At 40.4% G+C, this 25,117-nt stretch overlaps 1 protein-coding gene across 4 annotated transcripts in view; it reads left to right on the top strand.

Moving 5' to 3' along the window:
- The window catches only part of LOC126282502 (protein transport protein Sec24C), a 108,154-nt gene that overhangs the window by 9,130 nt on the left and 73,907 nt on the right, over nucleotides 1-25,117 (top strand). For all 4 annotated transcript variants that reach the window (XM_049982179.1, XM_049982188.1, XM_049982162.1 and 1 more), the window contains exon 3: nucleotides 13,888-14,006. In XM_049982179.1, coding sequence (XP_049838136.1) covers nucleotides 13,888-14,006 — 119 coding nt within the window. The remainder of the gene's footprint in view (nucleotides 1-13,887; nucleotides 14,007-25,117) is intronic.

The raw sequence follows: 25,117 nt of genomic DNA, 5'->3' as shown, positions 1-25,117 counted from the left end.
AAAATCATTGTTTTTCGGGTAAAATGTCGAGTAAAAGTTTGGTGAAGCGGAGTCTGTTAGTAAGATGCAGTTGGGCTCCATGTTGATCAAAGCTGCTTCCGCCACCCAATCCGCAGCTCTTCATGCCTGTGATCATCTTGGCAACGTCCCAGTGTTTATCACTCCTTCCCCAATCTCTGAATATGGTGCAGTGAGTCATTTTTCATAGGTACCTCACCCTGCAAACTGATGAGGAACTCTGGGCTAATCTGGAGCGGTGTGGCTTTCATTTTGTTAGACGTGTGCAAAAGGGCCCAAAGACAACTGCACCAAAACTGGCACCTTCATCCTGGCTTTCAAGGGGGATACGCTCCCAGAGAAGGTCAAGGTTATGTGCTACAGATATGATGTGAAGCTGTACATCCCTCCACCCATGCGGTGCTTTCGGTGCTTGCATTTTGGGAATATGTCTTCCCACTGTACGGCGGACTCTGTGTGGTGACTCTTTCCATTCCGTCAATGAGGGAAGCCCTTGTGTTCCGTTGCCTGTGTGTGTTAATTGTGCTGACCGCCACTCCTCTCACTCACCGGATTGCCCAGCTTACAAGAGAGAAACAAAGGTAACAAAAATATAAGCCCCTGGCTTGCCTGTCTTACACTGAGGATTGCCAAAAGTATGAGGGACTCCATTCGGTGTCACACTCTCTTCATCCTCCTCCCCCCCCTCATCTTTACCCCAGCCCCGCCCCACTCTCCGCTCCACCTCCCCTGCTGTTCCCACGACCTCCTGTCAGGGAGTCGCCTCCCCACCCCGGCCGAGGAACTGCCCCTCCCCCCCCCCCCCCCCCCCCTATTTTGGCATCTGCCAGTGATCGGACTCTCTCCCAAGAAACCGCTCCCTGGGTCTCTCAGGCCAGAAGACTGTTACTACCACTCGGACATGAGGTACACCATCTGTGGGCCCCAAGGTCTCCCGCTCTCTTTTGGTTCCCGATTTTGCAGACGGCTGTACTACCCGTGTCCTACCCTCCTCCACCTCAGAAAGAGGAGGAGGAGAAGAAGAAATCCCAAGACAAGGCATCCCTGGTGCTCCTAGAGGTACCAACTCCCCTCTCGCAACCTGAATCTGACATCTTATTTATGGATGTCACCCCATCTTTGTCAGTGACAACTACTGACAGTCACCTGACGTCCTCCTCGGCTCCTTCATGCTTACCTTGGACTCACGTCACACGATCATCCAGTGGAACTGCAGCAGCTACTATCGTCACCTACCAGAAATGCAATGTCTTGTCTCCTCTTATTCTGCGTTCTGTCTTGTTCTCCAAGAAACGCATTTCCGTGACGACCATTCTCCCTCTTTATGTGGTTATCGGGCATTCTGTTGGGACCGTGCTGGCCCTGGGATAGCATCTGGTGGAGTCTGCACTTTGGTTTGCTTCGATGTCCTTAATGACTGGAACCCCTTACGTACCACCTTGGAAGTGATAGCAGTTTCAGTGCAAACGACTGTGGCAATCATCATTTGCAATGTTTGCTTTCCACCAGGTAGGCCACTTGCTTATGTTGCACTATCTACCTTAATTCAGCAACTCCCGCCTCTGTTTCTCCTCTTGGGGGATTTCAATGCCCACCATCCACTGTGGGGAGTTTCACATAAACAGGTCGGGGTATCCTAATCGACCAATTTGTCACGGACTTTGATTTGTGTCTCCTCAATGATGGTTCCCCGTACCCACTTCAGTGCTGCTCAGAGCACCTACTCTGCTATTGATCTCATGATCTCCTCCCCTGCCCTCGTGGTTTCCCTACATTGGTCATCCCACGATGACCTTTGTGACAGTGACCACTTCCCAGTGACACTATCGTTCCCCTGCTGCCAGCAGGCAGACAGACCCCACATTGGGCATTCTGCAGGGCTAATTGGCCTTTATACATGGCTGCTGTCTGCTTTCACACCTTCCTCTCGAATGCCATTGATGTAGTTGTGCAAGGCATCTCTGCTGCTCTTTTTTGTGCTGCTGGCACTACTGTTGTCCTATCCACAGGGCCCCCTCATCATTGGCTGGTAGTGTGGTGGACCAAAGGTGTCGCAGTCACTGTCCAGGACTGCCGACGGGCGTTGCAACGATTTAAGCGACACCCCTCCCAGACCGACCTCCTCACTTTTAAGCGTCTTTGTGCTAAGGCTCATTACATTATGAAGCAGAATAAAAAGGAATGCTGGGAGTGCTATGTTTCCTCGCTGCGGACATATGCCTCTTTATCACAGGTTTGGTCAAAGGCCGGTAGCGTTTTGGGCTGCCAACAACAGTCAACTGTCCAGGGCTGTGCTCTGTGCACTGATCCATTGGTCCTCGCAGAACACCTTGCGACACACTTTGTGATGGCATCCTACCCTTCTGCCTTTCTCCAGCAGAAACGCAGAATTGAACGGACCCCCCTCCATTTCATCCTGCACCACGTTGAGCACTACAGTGCTCCTTTCACTGAATGGGTATTGGTGCAGGCTCTTAGCTCTTCACGAGACACAGCCACAGGGCCAGACTCCACTCACAATCAGATGATTCCCCAGAGGCATCAGCTCCTCAGGGTCTTCAATCACATCTGGCTCACAGGTGCTTTTCCGTCACAATGGCAAGACAGTGTATCCCCGTCCTTAAGCCCGGGAAAATCCCAACATCTCTCAACAGCTACTGCCCTGTTGGCCTTACAAATGTGCTTTGTAAACTGCTTGAAAGGATGGTCAGTTCCAGATTATGTTGGGTACTCGATCTCAGGGCCTTTTGTCACCATATCAATGTAGCTTCCGGGCAGGACAATCTCCAACTGACCATTTACTCCGATTGGAATCAGCCATTCGACAGGCTTTTGTTCTTTGACCTACGTAAGGCGTATGACATGGCTTGGCGCCATCACATTTTAGTTACCCTCCGTGACTGGGGCTTCTGTGGTCCCCTTCAGATTTTTGTCTGTTAGTTTACCGGCTCTTACGGGTTCAAGTTGGCACTTCACTCAGCACCCCTCATATTCAGGAGAATGGTATCCCACAGGTTCTTGGTTAGTGTGGGCAGTACATTATGTGCAGTGAAGAGAATCAAACTATCCACTCTAATAGCCCTAGTCCTCGATTGTCTCACCAGATATAATAGATCGTTACATTACAGAAAGGTGTCGCATTCGGGAGGACAACGGTTCAACCCCGCGTCTGGCCATCCTGATTTAGGTTTTCCGTGATTTCCCTAAATCACTCCAGGCAAAAGCCAGGATGGTTCCTTTGAAAGGGCACGGCCGACTTCCTTCCCCGTCCTTCGCTACTCCGATAAGACCGATGACCTCACTGTCTGGTCTCCTCCCCAAACAAACCAACCAACAAACAGAAAGGTGTGCCTATCCCAACCCAAGCTGTAGGAGCAAAGTGGAATCAAAAGAAATATGTGAGAAATACTCCCCTCAGCACCTAGCTTATACCCGAACTGCGTTAGTTTTTTTAAATTTTTTTTTTATTCTATTGAGGAAATATTTGAGAAGTAATGTCATTTATCAAAATGCGAAGCACCTTCCTCTCGATTAAAATAGCATCCCTTACTCAGTCACAGGCAGTGCTCTCCTGTGAAAAGCACAATGTGACATTCCTACCACCATCTCCCCTCTCAAGAGCCTCTGTATGGTCCAGAGTGTAAATTTCCATTGTGGTCTCACACTGCAAATAGCTGAAGAGTTTGCATGTTAACCTGGAACCGTGGGATTATGCATTTTGTCTGGTGTTTCCAGCAGGAGCCGAAACATAGTGTTGTGGATACTGGTGCTTTTACTCTGGCTTTTGAAGTGGTTTGTTACCTGAAAAGGTAAAAGTAATGGTTTACCATTGTGATGTAAAACTACACATTCCATCTCCAGGTGGCGTTTTTAATTTTTGTGTTTTAGGCTTTTGTTTTCTTACTGCACAAAAAATGCCCTTTGTATAGATTGCAGACAGCTGTCATGTGAAAACACTCCTTGAGTCTAACTGGCAGTACGTATTAGCAAATCAAAAAACTTGCACCCGGCGAAAGTTCTACACCGACGGGAGGCCCTAGTCACACTACATTTACATTTACAGCAGTGAAGGGCAAGATTCCCCTTGATCTCTGAATTGACCCATTTTAAAGAAAGCAAGAGAGATACGAAGTACAAAACCGTAGTGTCTATTGTATTTTGAAGTGAAGGAAAAATATGAACAGTTGTATCCAATTTAGATGACAAACTTCACTGACCTGGTGACAGTCCTCCTCTATAGTAAGAACAAAGACATCCGCATTTCTCTGGGTCATCTTCCTGCAGGACTACTCGGCAGACTAATAATGCTCTTTTATCTATTTCATATATCTCTATCCAGTTTTCTCCAAATTCTGGATTCAACTATCTTTTCCATTTTTCACTTCCCTTTTCTTAACACAGCATTACTCATTATTCTGTTCTTTCCTCTTCACTCCGTCCATCTGTCATCTGATTCAAAATGGCACTGTGTTTACCAAAGTACTATCTTTGATCTCCTCTCCCTGATGTTTCCCCCTTTGTCCTAACAAGGGGTGTGCCCCTTATCATTCTGGGTTCTTACTGACTTCAGTCTCCTTTTTAACATTCATCAACTTATTCCTTTCTCCTTCACCTAAATCTGAAATCTAGGATAATTTTTCATTTTTTGTAGAGCTATCAGCAATACTCAGTTTTACCTGCTGAACGTAAATAAAAGCTAGCCAGTCTATCTCCCTGCAGTTTCAAAACTGATTATTTATTTTAATCACAGCTGCCTGGTTACATAGGTAATAACTGCTTTTAGCAGAAAAATGTAGTTGTGTACTACAGTTGAGTACATATGAAGTGAGTATGTGCACTTAATTTTGTTTTAGTAATGGCATTTTATCTCGTTTTAATTGTTATGCATTTTTTTGAGAATGTCCATAGTTGTTTGTTTCACATGCATATACTGTTTGCACTTAAGTCCTTCTAAAAATGCTTAAGGAGGAAATGATGACTAACACCATTCCCTAAGCAAATATTAAGTGTATATCACTCACTGTATAGGTTATCAATTTGATCACATTAGCATATCTTTCTGCAATATTCACGACGTCCACACAACGTATGTGAGCTCTATTCAAAAAATTCCTGAACATTCAAAATTACGCGGCAGTGGTATTGTGGAGCAAACTGCGATTGGCATCCCTGCACATGCTTGCATTTAATACTTAACTGCCAGGAAGTTTCATTGTTGTTTTTAATGACCTGTCCTATATCTGTACAAGATGTCACAGGACCAAAACTAAATAAATAAATAAAAGTAATTGTTCAGTGCTGTCTTGAGCTGAACATTGTCGCACAGTTTGTGAATTTTGAGATGACAGAGGTAGAGGAGCAATGCATTAAATTTTGTGTGAAAACGCAAAATTTAATGTACATTCATTGCTCCTCTATCTCAGGGAAAGCTTTACAGAGACACACCAAATGATGCCAGAAGCCTATGGTGATGAGTGCTTAAGCCGTACGCAGTGTTAAGAAAGGCTCACACAGTTTAAAAATGGCCGGATGGAAGTTAAAGGTGACCCTTGTTCAGGACACCCTTTGACATTTACCTATGACACTCATGTCAGAAATGTCAATGAAACTGTGCATGCCAATTGAAGGCTGGCTGTCAGGGAGATTACAGAAGAATGTAACATTTCAGTTGGGTCATGTTGTGAAATCTTGACATCTTTGTGGAATGTATTGTGTCGCCACCAAGTTCGTCCCACGGCTCACGAGTCAAGACCAGAAAGACCTTCGTACCACAATCCATGAAGAGCTTTTGTCACGCAAATGAGAATGAGACGTTCCTTACCAGAATCATAACTGGTGATGAGACATGGTTCTAAGGTTGTGATGTTGAGACCAAGATTCAATTTTCGCAGTGGGTCGGGAAAGTTTCTCAAAGACCAATAAAAGCTCGTCAGGTCAAATGTTAAACGCATGCTGATAGTTTTCTGACTTTAAAGGATTAGCTCATCATGTAGTTGTGCCACAGGGACAAACTGTTAATTGATTGTGCTATCGGGATGTGTTGGGATGCACGCGAAAAAATGTGAGAAGAAAACAGCCTGAAATGTAGTGAGACAATTCGTGGCTCTTGCCTCACAATAACGCACCCACTCAATCATCCCTGTTGGTGTATGACTATTGCACAAAAACTGAAATCACTATGCTGTCTCATCCTCTGGTCTCTCCAGACCCAATCCCTGTGGACTATTTTTGTTTCCTAAGTTGAAGGCCCCTTTGAAAGGATGAAGATTTAAAATGTTAGACAAGATAAAAGAAAATTCACAGCTGGCGCTTCTCGCGATCCAGAAAGAGGCACTCCAAGACTGCTTCTGGAAGTGGAAATGCCATTCGGAGCAGTGTATCACTTGTGGAGGAGAGATTTTGAAGGAGACCATGCATAATATGGAAAAGGGAAGCGTAGAAAAATTTTGTGGCCAGAGTTCAGGAATTTTTTGAACAGACCTCATAAAGAGGTGTCAACTACTCAAATATTCATGTGCAGTGCTGCAGGAGTGGATGACATGTTGCTGGCAAATCTGATAGTGAAATAAAACAAGTGTAGCCTTCTGAAGATTGAAATAAAAGCCTAGGACTGTCCATGGCAATAAAATAAAGCTTTTTGAAAGTATTTGTGGCAGATTGTATTTTCCATCCACAATCCTTCATTAACAGTTGCGCTCTCTCTCTCTCTCTCTCTCTCTCTCTCTCTCTCTCTCTCTCTCTCTCTCTCTCTCTAATGTTTGTCCTAATAGAAATGTTGTATGTTGGGATTCCCTTGGGAAGGAAACAGCTGAGATTAGAGCAAGCTACAACAATTTCCACATCTACAGCTACATAAATACTTCGCAGTCTGGCGTACGGTATATGATGGAGTTACCCTGCACCATTACTAGTCATTTCCTTTCCTGTTCCACTTGCAAATAGAGCGAGGGAACAATGTCTGTCTATATGCCTCCTTATGAGGCCTAATTTCATTATCATATCTTTGTGATCATCATACGCAATGTATGTTGGATGCAGTAGAATTGTTCTGTAGTCAGTGTCAAATGCTGATACTCTATATTTTGTCGATAGAGTTCCAAAAGAATGTCGCCTTCCCTCCAGGGATTCCCATTTGGGTCCCTGAAATATGTATGTAACACTTTTGTGTTGTTCGAACCTGCCAGTAAAAAATCGAGCAGCCCCCTCTGAATTGCTTCAATGTCTTCCTTTAATCTGACCAGGTACGGGTACCAAACACCTGAGCTGTACTCAAGAATACATTACACTAGCATCCTAAGTGCGATCTAATTTATGGGTGAACCACACTTTCCTAGAATTCCCCCCAATAAACCAAAGTTGACCATTTGCCTTCCCTAGCACTATCCTCACATGCTTGTTCAATTTGATATCGTTTTACAGCTTTATGCCTAGGTTGTTAAACGACATGACAGTGTTAAGCAGGACACAACTAATGCTGTATTGAAATATTATGGGTTTCTCTTTTAAATCCATCATCATTTACTTATATTTTTCTACATTTAGAGCTAGCTGCCATTCATCATGACAGCTAGAAATTTGGTCTGTCATCATGTATCCTCATCAGGCACTCAACTTTGACAATTTACGGTACACTACAGCATCATTAACAGTCACAGATTGCAGCCCACCCCACTTGCCAAATCATTTGTGTGTACAAAAATAATAGTGGACCTGTTGCACTTTCCTGATGCACTCCTGACGATATCCTTGTCTCCAGTGAACACTCACTGTCGAGGACAACATATTGGGTTCTGTAACTTAAGAAGTCTTTAAGCCACTCTCCTGTCTTGATCTGATTTCATATGCTCGTACCTTTTTTAACAGCCTGCAAAGGGACACCATGTAAACCCTTTCCAGAAATCAAGAAATATGGAATCTACCTGTTGCTCCTCAGCTATAATTTAAAATACAGTATACCATGTGAGCTGAGTTTTGCATGAGCGATGCTTTCTGAAACCATGCTGATTAGATGACATGAGATTTTCGCTCTCAAGAAAATTTATTATATTCAACTGAGGTCGGGTGTACACATGTAGTAGGGCACATGGACATTTCAGCTTCTTGCACCACCTGATGGTGTCGCTTGGTCCTGTGGTGGGCTGGAGCTGCTACGAGCTGCCTGACTCGTTTTCCCACACACGCATCACTGCATCACTGCGGCTTGTCTGCAATGTTTCAAATGCTGCTATTGCGCCTATTAAAGTGGAACACTGAACCAGCCGTGAGCAGCCAATGGCTTTTTACTCTTGATCATCATGATGGAAAAAATATCTGTTGAAAACTGTAGTGTTTTTTTGAAGTGATGTGGTGTGAAAACTGAGAAGACTTTATTTAGACATGTCATCTCGAAAGACTCTGAGGACTGGAAGTAATATGTATCTTCTCTCATGTCCTTTCAGTTACAGTGCTCCATCTCTAAAATCATTGACAGTTATGGGACATTAACTTTCCTTCTTTGTTCCTAGAAGACAGAATCTTCAGATGTTTTAGGCCAGTGCTTTTCATTGTGTGTAACATAGCTATTTTTGTATTTTTCACTGTTATTTAAATCAAACAATACAAGACTGGGTGCAAAGTGTCACTGTAGATAGCAGGCTGAACTGTCACAGAGGGGGGGGATGTTCAAATCCCCACCCAGCCATCCAGTTTAAGGTTTTAGTGATTTCACTAATCAGTTAAGCCACATGACAGCATAGGTCTTTGACACTGCTTTCTTTCCATGACCTTGCACTATCAGAGTCTGCATTCCATCTCTAAAGACCTTGTCATGGGATATTAAATTCTAATCTTGCTTCCTTCTTTCATTGAGGATCAATTGCCCATCTTTAAAATTCATTAATAATTTGTGAAGCTTTCTATATTTGACAGTCTTTTAGAGCTATCAACATTATTAGCAAAGTCATTATAATAATGTAAATGTAAGCTTTCCCCCATGAAAAATACATTTTACATCGTATGTGCTGTATACAATTGATCCCAGCACACTACTTTGGGGTATTCTTGATGCCACTTTAGCCATATCAGTGACACTGTCCACAGCCGTATGAATCGTAGGAACATTTTGAGCAAGCAGACTTCCATATGGTTGCAGCTTGCAGAATTTTTTTTTTATTACTGCACAAAAATTTAAGTTTTCCAATAGATGCCATAATAAGTACCCGAAGAACATATTACATGATTCTACAACAAAACGGGCAGCAGTGGGCGTGATCAAAGGGAATAGGTAGTGTCGTGTTGAACCTGGGGTCTTTTATGTGAGGACAAGTCCATACCACCACAGTGGGGTGAGAGCAAGATGGAAATGTGCATATTTGTCGATGATGGATATCACTGCCCTCCTCTGTTCTTAAACACTGTCTTAAGAGAAGTGGCTGCTGTAGTGCATGTGTCAACCAGGGTGCCAAAATGGTCTATTGTGCTGTCACTGGGTGATGATATAAACACAGCAGCCCCCTTCCACCTAAACTCACAGCTCCCACAACTGTTCATCCTGGAGACTTCATTGACCATATTGTGTTACAGGCCTCAATTACAACCTGTCCCAGTGACGAAGGTCAATTTAATTACCAATATTAATACTACAACAGAAATATTACCTCTATATCAGACCACTATTGAAGATTGCACATTTTATTTTATGTAGATAGAGTACTTGTAGAATTCTTTCAATCCTCAGGAAATACTCCTCTCATGTTGTGTAAACTCACTTCTCATATTTCGGAAATGGAATGGGAAAAAGCTCTAACAACTGATACAATGGGACATACGTAGTGGTTTGCAGCATATAGAAATAGATGTAGATTACAAGAAATAACACAACATGTAGGTGAACATTAGGTTATTAACAGCTTTGTCAATCTGAAATGTACTTGGAGGCTTATTACAGCGTACCGACAAAACATCATAATTAATTGTTACATTTCAAAGTCTCAATACACAGAATACAATGTTACGAAGTGATTTCTTAGAAAACTCTGTGAAGGCTTCCTGTATGCAAATCAGCAGTGGCCTGAAATCGTGGTGCATTGCCAAATTCTCATTATTTGTTACTCATTTCAGCAGTTGCTCACCATCGCCTCTCCAATGCCCAGGAGCCTTTGGATATAGAATTCTGCAAGTGCCGTTCTTGTATAAAGCTAACGATATTTTCATTAACAGTTTCATTCTTCACCGGTATAAAAATACGTAAAAATTACATCAAATGACACTCAATTTTACACAGCTATAACGTCATCGATGCTGGTTGTCATTATGTGTTTATCAAATCTGATTTTGTACCATCACAGTATTCTACAACAGGCCATATTTTCTGTCTAAAATTGTACTACTAAATTCACTATATGTTATGTAGTAATGGTGCTACAGTCACCCTGTTTACATGGGGCTCTTAAAACCAGATTACGTAAACAGATATCCCAGTACCGTTTCTGGGTGGTCATGTAAACACTTCAAAATCCAGTATGGAAGTCCGCTTTGAGCTGTCAGTTTTCACATTTGGCAGTCAGTTTTTGTTCCCTTGGAAACACAACCAGTTTTGAAATGTGCTTGGGTTGTCAAGTTATTTCTTGTTTTCAGAATATTTGTTTAATATGGACTTATTGTGTGGTGAAGGAGAAGCAGAAATATTAGACTGAGCATGAAGCTGTTTTCCTATAATATTTAAAGGAAGAGACATAACAATTGTTTTGATTGAATCAGAAACTGGATCAGCTATTTTCCAGGCACCATATTTTAACTAGGCTAGCAAATCTGCTTCAGACCTCAACAAGTAAACAAGGTAGCGAAATACGGTATCCGAAATTGTTTTCTTCTTTCGGAAGATGTGTCACATGTAAACATAGTGAATTAGAAATGAAACATTATTAAAAGTGTAATCCCAAAAGTAAGATCTCGTATTTTTTTATAAGTACATAGACCTGTTTATTTCTAAAATGGCTTACATCAGTTTACAGCTTGAACATTTAGCTATTTTTCGACATAATCACCATTTCTGTTGATGCATTTTTGTAGACGCTGTGGTAGTTTCTGTATGCCCACATCATACCAGCTCACCGCCATGCTGTTCAGAAAGTTATGAACTTCTTCTTTCACCTTGTTGTCGGAGCTGAATCGCTGGGACCACAATTGACGCTGACAGGTACTGTGAGACTCTGAAAAAAACTCAAACGGGCAATTCAGAACAGCAGAAGAGGAATGTTGGCAGGGTCGTACACATTCTCCATGACACACTCGTCCACACATCGCTCGGCAAACCATTGCTCTATTGCAACAGTTTCAGTGGAACATAATCACCCACCCACCCTATAGTCCCGACTTGGCCCCAGTGAAAATCACCTGTTCCCTAAGTCAAAAGAACATTTGGCCGGAAAGTGATTCAGCTCCCCCGACGAGGTGAAAGAAGAGGTTCATAACTTTCTGAACAGCGTGGTGGCTAGCTGGTATGACATGGGCATGCAAAAACTGCCACAGCATCTACAAAAATGCATCGACAGAAATGGTGATTGTGTTGAAAAATAGATAAATGTTAAAGCTGTAAACTGATGTAAACCACTGTAGAAATAAACAGGTCTATGTACTTATAAAAAATAGATCTTACTTTTGGGATTACCCTCATAAGATTATTACCATTGCTAATGCTAATTCTTCCACTGTCACCATCAATATTGCTATTACTACATCTTCTCAGTTCTAATTTGCTAAATCCAAAGGTCAAGGCTTTGATCCCCAGTTGATTTTAGTATTTTTATCTCGGCAAAAATAATAAATTTTTGAAAATATTATGTGACTGGATAAGTAAATAATCTACTCAACAAGCATTGGCAGGAGAACACACACAAAAGTATAGTGACGATTCAGAAGTATTGAAGGGAAAGGAAGAGGTATGAAGGAAAAGGACTGATGAGGCTTAGGAAATGAGGAGAGTTTGTAGCAGTCACCCAGAACCCTCTGTCAGAGGAGACTTACAGAACTGGATGAGAAGCCCTGATCTGACCCCTGACTCTTCCTGTTTCCTAAACCAGTGTAAACTCTTTTGTCAGGAGGAGGTGCCACTGACTCTGAAAGCTTACAAATTTCAGTACTTTTATATATGTTCTCCTATTGCTGCTTGGTGAGTAGATCTTTTATCTATCCATTTATGTTGTAGTATTTTTATCAGTTATTCATCATTTCTATTACTCTATCAATGTTTGTTAATGTGTGAAATGCTACAGTTCAGATTCCATTTTAAATCATAAATCATCCTGTAACTGACTGAGTAGTCCAGTTTAAAAATCAGAGAATGATGACACACCACGTCAACTAGAACCGTGTATAGTAAAGCACTGTGGTGGTCAAAAATAGTCTCTGAGTATTTTGTGTAGACAGTGAAAGGAACTAAATCATATAACTCACAGCTGTACTTATTACTTACTTATTACTTTATTTAGACTATCCATGTACAGTTGATTTTATTATTATTTAAGAGTGTCAGTAACAGGTTTTCACTGTGATTTAAGATGCACCTAATATAAATACATAGACAGATGATTTTACACCCATAGTTTAATTTATAGTGAATTTTTACAGTTGCATATAGTTTTATATTGTAATTAGACATTAGATGTTTGTAATATCATTGAGCCTGTAACTTAAAATCGTTGGACAATTCTACTGATAGACTAAGTGATAAGGCTTGTTCCAGATACATTATAAGAAATGTAGGTGTGTATTATATAATTCAGTGCCTAACAGATTTGTATTCTTTTTATATCTTCTTGTGATTACTGCCTCTGTAATTAATCATAACAGCTTTTGCAACAGAGATACCTCACATCACCCGATGGCATCCCTGTCCATAGATGTTGAAAGTGGGATGGCCATCTTGAAGGTGTCTTAATCCAAACCTCTTCTGGATGTGTGGGAAATAGTTGTTGGTCCCTCTTTCTTCTTCAGGATTTATGGCAAAGAAATTTTGAATATAAATTTAAGTATTAGGAAGACATTGGTAAAGGTATTTGTGTGGAGTGTAGCCTTACATGGAAGTGAAATATAGATGTTATAAACATTTCAGAAAGGAGGGAATAGAAGCTTTTGAAATGTGGTGCTACAGAAGAATGCTGAAAATTAGATGATAGATCAGATAGCAAATGAGGTGGTGCTGAATTAAACTGAAAAAAAAAGAATTTTGTCACGTGTGTAAAAGATAAGATTGGTTGATAAGGCACTGCCTTGAGGCATTGAGAAATTGTGATTTTGGTAATGAAACGTGTGTTGGGGGAGGGGGGGATGAGTTTGGGGGATTGCAAGGAAGACAAAGGCTTGAGCACGGTAAGCAGATTTAGATGGATTTAAGTTGTGGTAGTGATGCAGGTTTGTACAAGACAGACTATTGAGGAGAGCCACTTCAAACTAAGTGTTCAGATTGAAGACAGCATTGACAACACACTGTCATATCTGGCTGAGCTGCTTATTTTCTGCATTACTTTTCTGCCTCTTTCACCCACTATTATACAATAGCTGAAATCAAGTAACTAGTCAAGGAAGACACCTAAATATCTGGAAACACTTTTTTATGTGCCTGTTATTAAGCCACATGAGTGGATCTCTTAAGAACAGGATTCATCTAGAGATAGCTTGTTTGTTTTACGGAAGTGTGAATATAAAGTCAGCGTCAGGTTTATTCAGTTTAATGTACTGTGTTAAATAGGAAAAGCTTAGTATTTGAAAATATAAAACTATCTTACTCTCAAAATGAAGGCACTATATAGTAGAGTTCTACACAATCAGTAGATGTACAGGCATTCATAGAATTGATAAAATGTGACTGCAATAAACCCCTTTGTGTTACAGGAATGATGGGGTTTCCTCCTCAGAATCAACAAATGCAGGCCTCACCAAATCAGCTTGCTGGTGAAATGGCAGCAATGAATCTGTCAGGAAGCCAGCAGAAGCATGGCAATGAAAACCAGGTATGCTAATGGACACAGTGATAAAATGGGAAAGCTTAAAATTCAAGATTTCAGAATCCATGAAACATTGTAGACCATAAGTAATCATTCAATAATTACAGATTCAGTTGTTTTCCATGACATATACAGCCATCCCATTACGCAGGCACAACTACTGACCTTATGTGTCAATAATGCTCATAAAATATGTAGCAGTTGTCTGTTTTAAACAACAGACATTTTTGAAAATGTTTTTGGAGTGCTTTAGTTAACATTTCACTGTGTAGTAGAAAACAACTTCATTGCTGAAAATTGTTACGTTGGGAAACCAGATTATCTTGCTTGGGAAGTGGTTCTTTGTAAACGCTAAGAATTTTTTAATGTTTTGGTTAGGTGACATTCAGCATTCATTAAGTAATTGAAAAAGCAAATTTTAATCATCAACTGTTTTTATTTGTATCTTAATGTCTACCAATTTTGGTTGTGGACCACCTTCACATGGTATCTACCAAAAGTACAAAATGGAATAAGTAATGTACACACAAAATACAAAATTTTTAATAAGTTTACAAGCAAAATCTTTTCATGAATACCTACAAAGCAAAAACATATTAAGTGAATACCTATCATTTTCTTTTCTGGGTGATAGAAAACCCTAAATGTCATAATATAATGTAATTGGATTTCCTACTCATCCTGTCCTGTGGAACATGTTATGGTGTTTTTGCATATTTATAATGAAGTTTCTGATTTTCTATCAACAAGAAAAGAAATGATCTGAGTGTTCATGTGATCTGTTTTGCCTAGTAAATGTTCTTGCACAGATTTTGCTTGTGCACTTTCTACAAGGTTTGTATTTTATATTTTGTATACATTACTTTGTCTATTTAAATAAAACAGAAAGAAACTTCCACATGGGAAAAATATATTAAAAACAAAGATTCCAAGACTTACCAAGCGGGAAAGCGCCGGCAGACAGGCACATGAACAAAACACACAAACACACACACAGAATTACGAGCTTTCGCAACTGGCAGTTGCTTCGTCAGGAAAGAGGGAAGGAGAGGGAAAAATGAAAGGATGTGGGTTTTAAGGGAGAGGGTAAGGAGTCATTCCAAACCCGGGAGCGGAAAGACTTCCCTTAGGGGAAAAAAAGGACAGGTGTACACTCGCGCCCACACACACACACACACACACACACACACACACACACATATATCCATCCGCACATACACAGACACAAGCAGACATATTTAAAGGCCTTACTTTGTCTATTTTGTGCTTTTGGTAGATATCTAGCTTTAAATCTCTATTCTGCAAACCACTGTGAAGTACATGGCAGAGGGTGTGTCTCATTGTACCAGTTACTAAGGTTTCTTCCTGTTACATTCATGTGCGGAGCGTGGGAAAATGATTCATTTAATATCTCAGTGTGTGCTGTAATAACCTGTGAAGAAGGTCCACAGCAAAAACCAGTAGATATTAAGGTACAAATAAAAACAGCAGTGTTAAAATTTTTCTCAAAAACCAGTAAGACTATTGGCTGGATTCTTTTGAATGCGAAAACACATTATTAATTGAGAGAGAAAACTTAGCAGAATAGAAAAACATCTTCAGCAATGATCAAATTTTTATCATCTTGGAGATAGATATCAGGTTAAAATGGTTGAATATAGAAGTAGTCTGTTTATTATTTATTTAGGTTTCTGTCACAATTGCTTAATTACAGTGGAACTCACAATCGAACATACATCAGGTCAACATAACAAATATTGACTGATACATGAACAATTCTTTTGAATGTTTCATTGGAATTAAGTTATTCAGTTGTGGCAGAAAACTTAGTTAATAAATTGAATTACTGGTTCATTATGCCAGTGCAATATTAGAATTGCACAGAAGTAGTATATATTTGGTGTGTTTGGTCAAAAGTATAAATTGAAAGCACTAAATTCTTATGCACAGTGTTTTCAAGGGGTTTCTTTGAAGTTCATACATTGAGCCAGTGCATGGAAAAGCAGCATGTTAAGCCTGCTGTGATTATAATACCAGACTTCTTTTGGCTGTCAGCTGTTACAGTGTTGTTCTACATCTACATCTACATCCATACTCCGCAGGCCACCTGACGGTGTGTGGCGGAGGGTACCCTGAGTACCTCTATCGGTTCTCCCTTCTATTCCAGTCTCGTATTGTATGTGGAAAGAAGGATTGTCGGTATGCTTCTGTGTGGGCTCTAATCTCTCTGATTTTATCCTCATGGTCTCTTCGCGAGATATACGTAGGAGGGAGCAATATACTGCTTGACTCTTCGGTGAAGGTATGTTCTCGAAACTTTAACAAAAGCCCGTACCGAGCTACTGAGCGTCTCTCCTGCAGAGTCTTCCACTGGAGTTTATCTATCATCTCCGTAACGCTTTCGCAATTACTAAATGATCCTGTAACGAAGCGCGCTGCTCTCCGTTGGATCTTCTCTATCTCTTCTATCAACCCTACCTGGTGCGGATCCCACACTGCTGAGCAGTATTCAAGCATTGGGCGAACAAGCGTACTGTAACCTACTTCCTTTGTTGTCGGATTGCATTTCCTTAGGATTCTTCCAATGAATCTCAGTCTGGCATCTGCTTTACCGACGATCAACTTTATATGATCATTCCATTTTAAATCACTCCTAATGAGTACTCCCAGATAATTTATGGAATTAACTGCTTCCAGTTGCTGACCTGCTATTTTGTAGCTAAATGATAAGGGACCTATCTTTCTATGTATTCGCATCACATTACACTTGTCTAATGTTCACACGTTTTCATAGTTGTCTTGGGCCAAATTCCCAGAATAACCAAATGTCTGGTGCTTGATGTGAATATTGGAAGGAACATACTGAAACTATGGTGAACTTGTACTAATTGTTCATTTCATGTGGGTTTTGTGAGCCTCTTCCTTTCTGAACTTCAACATTGTTCTGTAGCACCACTTTTCAAAAGCTATTCTCTTTTCGCCTAAACTGTTTGACCATGTTTCACTTATGTACACGGTTACACTCCAGACAAATAGTTTAAACAAAGACTTCCTAACACTTTAATCTACATCTGATGTTATCAAATTTATCATCGTCAGAAATGTTTTTCTTGGCATTGCCCAGTCTACATTTTATATCTTGTCTTCTATGGCCATCATGAATTAGTTTGCTGCCAAATTAATGAAACTCATCTGCTACTTTAAGTCTGTCATTTTCTAACCTAATTCCCTTAGCATCACACGATTTAATTTGACTACATTCCATTAGCCTCGTTTTGCTTTTGTTGATGTTCATCTTATATGCTCCTTTCAATACAATGTCCATTCTGTCCAGCTGCTCTTCAAAGTCCTTTGTTGTATCTGACAGAATTGCGATGTCATTGGTAAACCTCAAAATTTTTATTTCTTCTCCATAAACTTTAATTCCTTCTCCAAATTTTTCTTTGGTTTTCTTTACTGCTTGCTCAGTTTGTACATTGAATAACATGGGAGATAGGCTACAACCATGTTTCATTCCCTTCTCAATCACTACTTCCCTTCCATGCCTCTGGACTCTTATAACGGCCAGTTGGTTTCCGTACAAGTTGTAAATAGTCTTTCACTCCATGTATCTAACCCCTGCTACCTTCAGAATCCAAATTTCAAAGATTGACATTTTCAAAAGCTTTCTCTATGTCTATAAATGTTATAAACATAGCTTTGCCGTTTCGTAACCTGTCTTCTAAGATAAGTCATAGGGTCAGTATTGCCTTGCATGATCCTGTATTTCTCCGAAATCCAAACTGATCTTCCCCGAGTATGGCTTTTACCAGTTTTTCCAGCCTTATGTAAAGCCTGAGGGTATTTCACCTGTCTTATATATTTTGCACACCAGATGGAAAGGGTGCGCGGGATTAGCCGAGTGGTCTAAGGCACTGCAGTCATGCGGCTGGTCCTGTCGGAGGTTAGTCCTCCCTCGTGTGTGTGTGTGTGTGTGTGTGTGTGTGTGTGTGTGTGTGTGTGTGTGTGTGTGTGTGTGTGTGTGTGTGTGTGTGTGTCCTTAGGATAATTGAGGTTAAGTAATGCGTAATCTTAGGGACCGATGACCTTAGCAATTAAGTCCCATAAGATTTCACACATATTTGAACTAGATGGAAGAGTTCTGTCATGACTGGCTCTCCCAAGGCTATCAGGAGGTCTGATAGAAATTCATGAAAGAAGGTCTGACATGCTTGCAGCTGATGTCAAGGTCTGACAGAAAGTTATCTACTCCAGGGGCCTTGTTTAGACTTAGGTCTTTCAGTGCTCTGTTAATTGATTCTCCTAGTAGCATGTCTCCCATCTCTTCATCTACTTCTTCCATTTCTATAGTATTGACTGCAAGTTCATCTCCCTTGTAAAGACCTTCTATATACTCCTTCCACCTTTGAGCTTTCCCTTCTTTGCTTAGGACTAGTTTTCCACCTGAGCTCTTAATACTCATACAGCTGATTCTATTTTCTCAAGAGGACTCTTTAATTTTCCTGTAAGAAATATTTATCTTTCACTTCATGATATATGCATCTAAATTCTTAAATTTGTCCTCTAGCCACTTCTGCTTAGCAATTTTTCACTTCCTGTCACTCATTTTTAGACATTTGTATTCCCTTTCCCCTGCTTCATTTGTTGCATTTTTATATTTTCTGTTTTCATCAGTTAAATTAGATATCTCTTTTGTTATCCAAGGGTTTCTATTGGGCCTTGTCTTTTTGCCTATTTGATCCTCTGATGCTTTCACTATTGTCTCTTAAAGCTATCCATTCATCTTCTGCTGTACTCCTTTCCCCCGTTCTAGTCAGTCGTTGCCCAATGCTCCCTCTGAAACTCACAACCATCTCTGGTTCTTTCAGCTTATACAGGTCTCATCCCCTTGATTTCCTCCCTTTTTGTAATTTCTTTAGTTTTAACCTACAGTTCATAACCAATAAATTGTGGTCAGAGTCTATACCTGCCCTAGGAAATGCCTTAAAATGTAAAATCATTTCATAAAGATAAAAATCATTTGTGACTTGTAGCGATATTTGAGGACTATAAGCAGTTTAGTTATTTAAGTACTAAGTCAGTTGACAAAACACCATACAACTGCTAACAACAAACATAATAAACAAAACTGCCCAAAGGTTGGTTTGAACATCACAGTGCAATACTAGGCTTGACACTATTGCGGGTGGTGTGCCCTTGCCATCCTCTGCCTTTTGAAATGCATTACACTGCCAGTTTTATGATCAATTTGACCTAAACCCCCTGGAACTCCATAAAATCAATGAAACTTAAAACTACCAAAATATAGAATAGCAAGCTGCTACTTACTGATCTTCCACAGAGCAAGAACTGGAAATTGAAAATCTGTAATTTATTTCTTTTGGTTTTCCCAACTCGGCAACCAAACTGTAAACTTTGCCTTATGTAGAACTCAGACTATGCTGCAAATCAGTCTGTCACCATAACCTACATTTCAAATAATATTGACACAGATGCAAAACAGATATTTTGTTTGATTCTCAGAGGATCAGTTCAAAAGTTATGCACACTGCACATATATAGTATTTTCCTCAGCAAAGGAAGTGTTTTTTCTTCAAAAATTCAAGTTCATCACACACAGCACCTACTGTGACAACATTGTCATTACATTAAATACTTAATCTTTCTCCTGCAATTGAAATTAAAACGTTACATCACTGGCTATGCAAATCAGGTCTCCTACCATCATTGTAACTTTCTCTGACCATTTGCGATAGGCATTACTAACGTACACTTGGAGATCAGTGTTGATGGCCCTTCAACTGGTTTTACTGGAGTGAGGATGGCCCTTTATCTAGTTTTACTGCATATAGTGAAACTTTCAATACTGTGACAAAGCAGTTGATCATGGTTTCTGTTTCCACGGTGTATTAACTCCTGTGAATTAAGATGATCTCAAAATTATATTATTTAGTTTTTGAAAACTATCTGCTTCTGTTCCCCTCAAAACTTTAACACAAAGGAAACTTGTTCTTACAGCTACCGAAAACAAACAGCAAGACATTCTTGTAATAATAAGTGCAAAGCCAATGAAAACAGGATATGGGATGCACTACAAAATCACCAAAATAACCACCAACCTAAGAAAATTTTGCTCTTCAGTTGTGTGTAAAAGTTAAATGAACTTACCAATACCACAGTTTGGTTTCGAGCTGTGACTTAATGGTGTGGTGTGTGTGATATTATATGTGCACAAACAGAAATATGAGGGTTCTTTCAAAAGTTCTGAACACTGTACGACAGAACTGAAGAAAATACTTTATTTTACAGAATACCTTTACAAGCCTTCAATATAATGTCCATTCTTGCATGTGACAGCTACAGATGACTTGGGTATTCTGGATAGGGCATCTTCACTGTAGAGCTCTTTGATTACTTGGGCCACCTCACTGAAAGCTTCATCAGTTTTTATCAAAAGATTTGTTGTGGCACTGTTCCTTCAATTTGAGAAACAAATCAGTCTGGTGGGCTCATATAAGGTTGATAAGGTGGGTAGGGAGGTATTTCCCATTCATTTTGTCAAGTGTTTCTGTCACTGGGTGGACAGTATCCAGTCTTGTTTTAGCAAGCAAAATGAGGACATCAGCTGCAAGCATGTCAGACCTTCTTTCATGAATTTTTGGGTGCAAAATATTTAGCAGAAACAGCTTGTAGTATATGCCTGTTACAGATGCCCTATGGGGCACAATTTTTAGCTATGACTTCATTCATGTTGTATGCAGATATCATCAGTTTTGCCTTTGAATGTTTGTAGAGGAATATTTTGGGGTGTGGAGAGTTGGAACTTATCCATTATGATGACTGAGACTTCTCTGGCTCAGAATCTCTTATTCAGGTTTCAGAGGCTGTCCTCCTCCTGTTTGATAACATTGAAGCAATTTTTCTGTGATTCTTTTGTGACCCCCTTTTTTTTCGGATCTTGCAGAACCCATCTGACAGCAACTTTTCTCATCTTTAACTTTATAGTATCATTCTGTAAACTGAAGTGACAGACATTCTGACCTAATATGCAATTTTCTCACTTTTTCTTTTTTTTTATAAATCCACTCCTAAAATATTATTGACAATATATTGAAAGGTAAAGTCCATTACATTTAATGGTCTTCCACTTCTTGGGTTGTCCTCAGTGCTTAGCTGACATTCATGGAAATGAACAGATCACTGCATACCATGCTCTCTACTACACTTCTCTTACATACCTCTATGAAAGCATTGTAAATTTCCACTTGGTTCTTTTCCTGTAGAGATTGTTTTGTTGTAGGAATGCTGGTCACTACATGTAATCTGACCTGACTCTGTTTCAACTTCTGATTTCAAACTCAGTTGCTCACAATATAACCACGCAACCGACACACACACACACACACACACACACACACACACACACACACACACACAATGACCATCATACCTACAAGTGACATGTATTTCAACTCGATCATGCCACTGTAATGGTCACACATGCACAATGTGCAGGACTTTTGAAATGATACTCTTAGAATCAAACAAAATATCTGTTTGGTGCGTATATTAATATTATGTGGAATGTAGGTTATGCTGACAGGCTGATTTGCAGCATAGTTAGAGGTCTACATTAGACAAAGTTAACAGTTTGGTTCTTGAGTTGGTGAAGTCAAGAAATGTGTGATCATCAAAAGAACTTAATTTCTTCTTATGGTATGTATGTTACACACTTTATTTCAACAGGTTGTTTATGTCCCCCATTTTGATGTAGTTGAAGGTTTGTATCAAAGGCTTCAGCTAACGCATGTGTAACATTTTGAAGTGTACCATTTTGAAACTTCTCGGCAAATTAAATCTGTGTGCTGGAAATTGACTCAAATCCAGAACATGTCCTTTCGTGGGCAATCATCTTACCAAGTGTTTTGTCGTAAGCATGAATCTCAATGTGATCTCGTAGGTACTGCTAGCGAGGTATGAGAGCTGCATACTGTAGCTTCATATAGGAACATCCTGCTGAAAACAGCCAACATTACCACCTTATGATAATGTGCATGTGCTTCGTTGAAATATCACAGAGTGTGTGAGTGTGTGTGTGTGAGTGTGTGTGTGTGAGTGTGTGTGTGTGAGTGTGTGTGTGTGAGTGTGTGTGTGTGAGTGTGTGTGTGTGAGTGTGTGTGTGTGAGTGTGTGTGTGTGAGTGTGTGTGTGAGTGTGTGTGTGTGTGTCCAAAATTTCCTAAACTACTGGATCGTTTTAAACCAAGTTTGGTACATGATATTTGCTCCCTAGGGCTAGAGATATGGGCGAAAAACAGCTCTCCAGCTCCTGCAGGTGAACTGTTTTACTGACCTACTTTGCAGGGGCTAAACGTGTAGGTGGACACCCTATACTGCATGTGGGACTAATAGCAGTCTGTCATATCAACCTGCTCAACCATGCCCATCTGCACTGAGAAGGGAGGAGGAAAGGGGGGGGGGGGAGGAGTGGTGTGTATAGTCCATGTTGTGTAGGTTGCCTTGCGTGACGGGCATGTAATGTGTAGAAGAGTAGTGGCCTGTTTTATCAGCCAACACCATTGAGACATTTCCATGGAGACATTGACAACTCTGCCACACATGGTGCCGTGCTACAAGCTGCATCTGTCCACACTCATTTAATGCTGCTGTAGGAGTGTGATTACATGCAATGTAATAACCAACAGATTACTTATGCATTCAGCATCCGCTGTTGGAATCCTGTACTTACATTGCTGTTGTTTTATCCCCCACAACTGTACGTGGCACTGCCATTGGGACATGGACAATGTCATGTGGAGCAGGCACAACTGTCTCTCCTATGTGGCATCTCACCATGTCACAAGTGAATGCTACACATTTCAAACATGAATGTCAAAAAGGAAACATATGGCAAGTGGCCAAGTGCCAAGAAAAAAAAAAAGTGAACACAAACAGGAAAATGCCCAGAAAAGGGTTATGACTGGCTATGCTGTGTGCTACAGCTTCCATAAATAGTGTGAGATGGTCCAACAGGGTGACACGCAGTCACAATGCAATACTCGGCTGAATGCAGATCATCAGAGACAGTAAAATAGTGAGTGCTGCAGCTGCAAGCAATGGAAGGCAGACAGATGAGCATGTAGTGCACATCCCTGCATATCAGTGGAAGGCTTCTCTTATGGTCCGTGGAAAGTCTATGAACAGCATGAATCTGTTACCATCGGGAAACTGGGTGCACTGTGTGTTCATTGTTGAGCCAAAATGTTCACAGCAAGTTGTCCTGGCATTTGTTGCAAGAACAATTAAGTGAAACTCGTGCAGCTGCTACCTGTGCCAGGCAGACTTTCCATCTACACATCAGGTGATATGCATGAGTGGAAGTGTTTCCTTCACAGCTTTAGGGAATACTACACCTGCCTTCTGATGACATTTTTCGGTGCCATGTCACTTGCTAAGCAGCATGTGTGTTCTACAATACAGGGGCAGATACAACACAAGGTGATTCCTGCTGCCACTACGTTATCATCCAACCAAATTCCTTCAGTAGTACCTCATGGGCAATAGGGAACTGGAAAGGGACACAAAGTGTGTGTGTGTGTGTGTGTGTGTGTGTGTGTGTGTGTGTGTGTGTGTGTGTGTACATTCCACGAAGTTGACATACGAGCATGTCGATGGGTACTGGGCGCCGCACATGGTGCCTCAATGCACCACCCAAATATGAAGTGACTGTGGTTATCGGGACAGACTGTTTTGATTCACTGTGATATACTACTTAACCAGCAGAGCAGTGCAATGGAGCACATTTTGGAGACCTGTGGATTGTACGGCAGCCTACAATATGCTCTGATGTTGCCCCATGGTGAGGATGGTTATCACTTGAATGTGAGACAGATGATACCATCAACTGATGAACTAACCAATAAAAAGGTGTCTGCTGTTGAGTTTTACATGTACTCCTAATGATCCAGGAAACGAGCAGAACCACATAGTAAACTGTTGGCAAGTGTTTGATCAGTACATTGTTGATATAAATGCAAAAACTGAGAACAGGTGCCTTCTGTAGGTCTCCATCAACGTCAGTTGTGTGTTGAGGAATGTGTGTGGCCAGTATTACACTATCATATTTCTTTGTGAATGTTGATATATCAAATACTTTTGTCAAAGAAATTTGGTTGTGTCATAGGGAACTTTGTCAAATCTTGCCTTTTGTCAAAGAAATAAAATCAAATCTAGGGCTTCGCCGTAGATTTCATTATAAAAGTCATTCATGTTCTGTTCACTGCCATGTGAACTGTAACTGCTTGGAATGCTGGCATTGCTAGAGACATTTGATGTCTGTAGTGTGTTCTAAACATGAGTGCAAAGTTTAGTTGTTGTGTTCCTTTGACTCGTTTTAATAACCTCACTTTTACTCAGGCGGGGTTGGGCAAAGGACTCAATGCACGGTATTAATCGTGTGATGATCGGCAGCTGGGATATGCTGCAAACGTACTTCAAATCCACAATCACAGCTATAGCCACCCACCTCTACAGCTGGAAACACTCGGGCAGCTTTCTAGCAAGTCAGAATAGAGAAGGAAACACTCTAAAATAAAAAAATCTTAGGTCTCCATTCTACTCTGCCTACTTTTGAACTCTGGATGCCACAAGTTAAAAAGTGCTTCATCTGTTTTGTACTTTTTATTAATTTTGTTGTTGTTCAAACACTAATTCTATTAAATTAAATTATTCAAAAATAAAAATAGTTCTTATTGCCCATATTTTGTGTACTAAACATTTATTTATCTTTACATATTCCATCTTCAGTGCTTTATAAATCACTTCACATGTTTTGTGAATTATTTTGGTTAATGTGCTCTGTGGTATTGGAGTGCTGTATGGCAAGCTAGAATAGCTCTTTCCTTTAGCAAGAAATCAGTGCTATGGTGAGCCCTGTCTTCTGCACGTACAGCATTTCTGAACTGAGTATTCTGTTTTGTAATATAAGGAGCCACTTTACTGATGAAATACTGAAATGCAATCTCATGCACTCGTAAGTTATTTACATAAGCCTTGACATCCTTAATTTGCAGTTCTCATAAAAAAATTTCGGATTGCTTTCACTATCTCAACTACAACC

This window comes from Schistocerca gregaria, chromosome 1 (assembly GCF_023897955.1).
Source record: "Schistocerca gregaria isolate iqSchGreg1 chromosome 1, iqSchGreg1.2, whole genome shotgun sequence".
NCBI lineage: Eukaryota > Metazoa > Arthropoda > Insecta > Orthoptera > Acrididae > Schistocerca > Schistocerca gregaria.
This window is presented reverse-complemented; position numbering and strand designations above follow the sequence as displayed.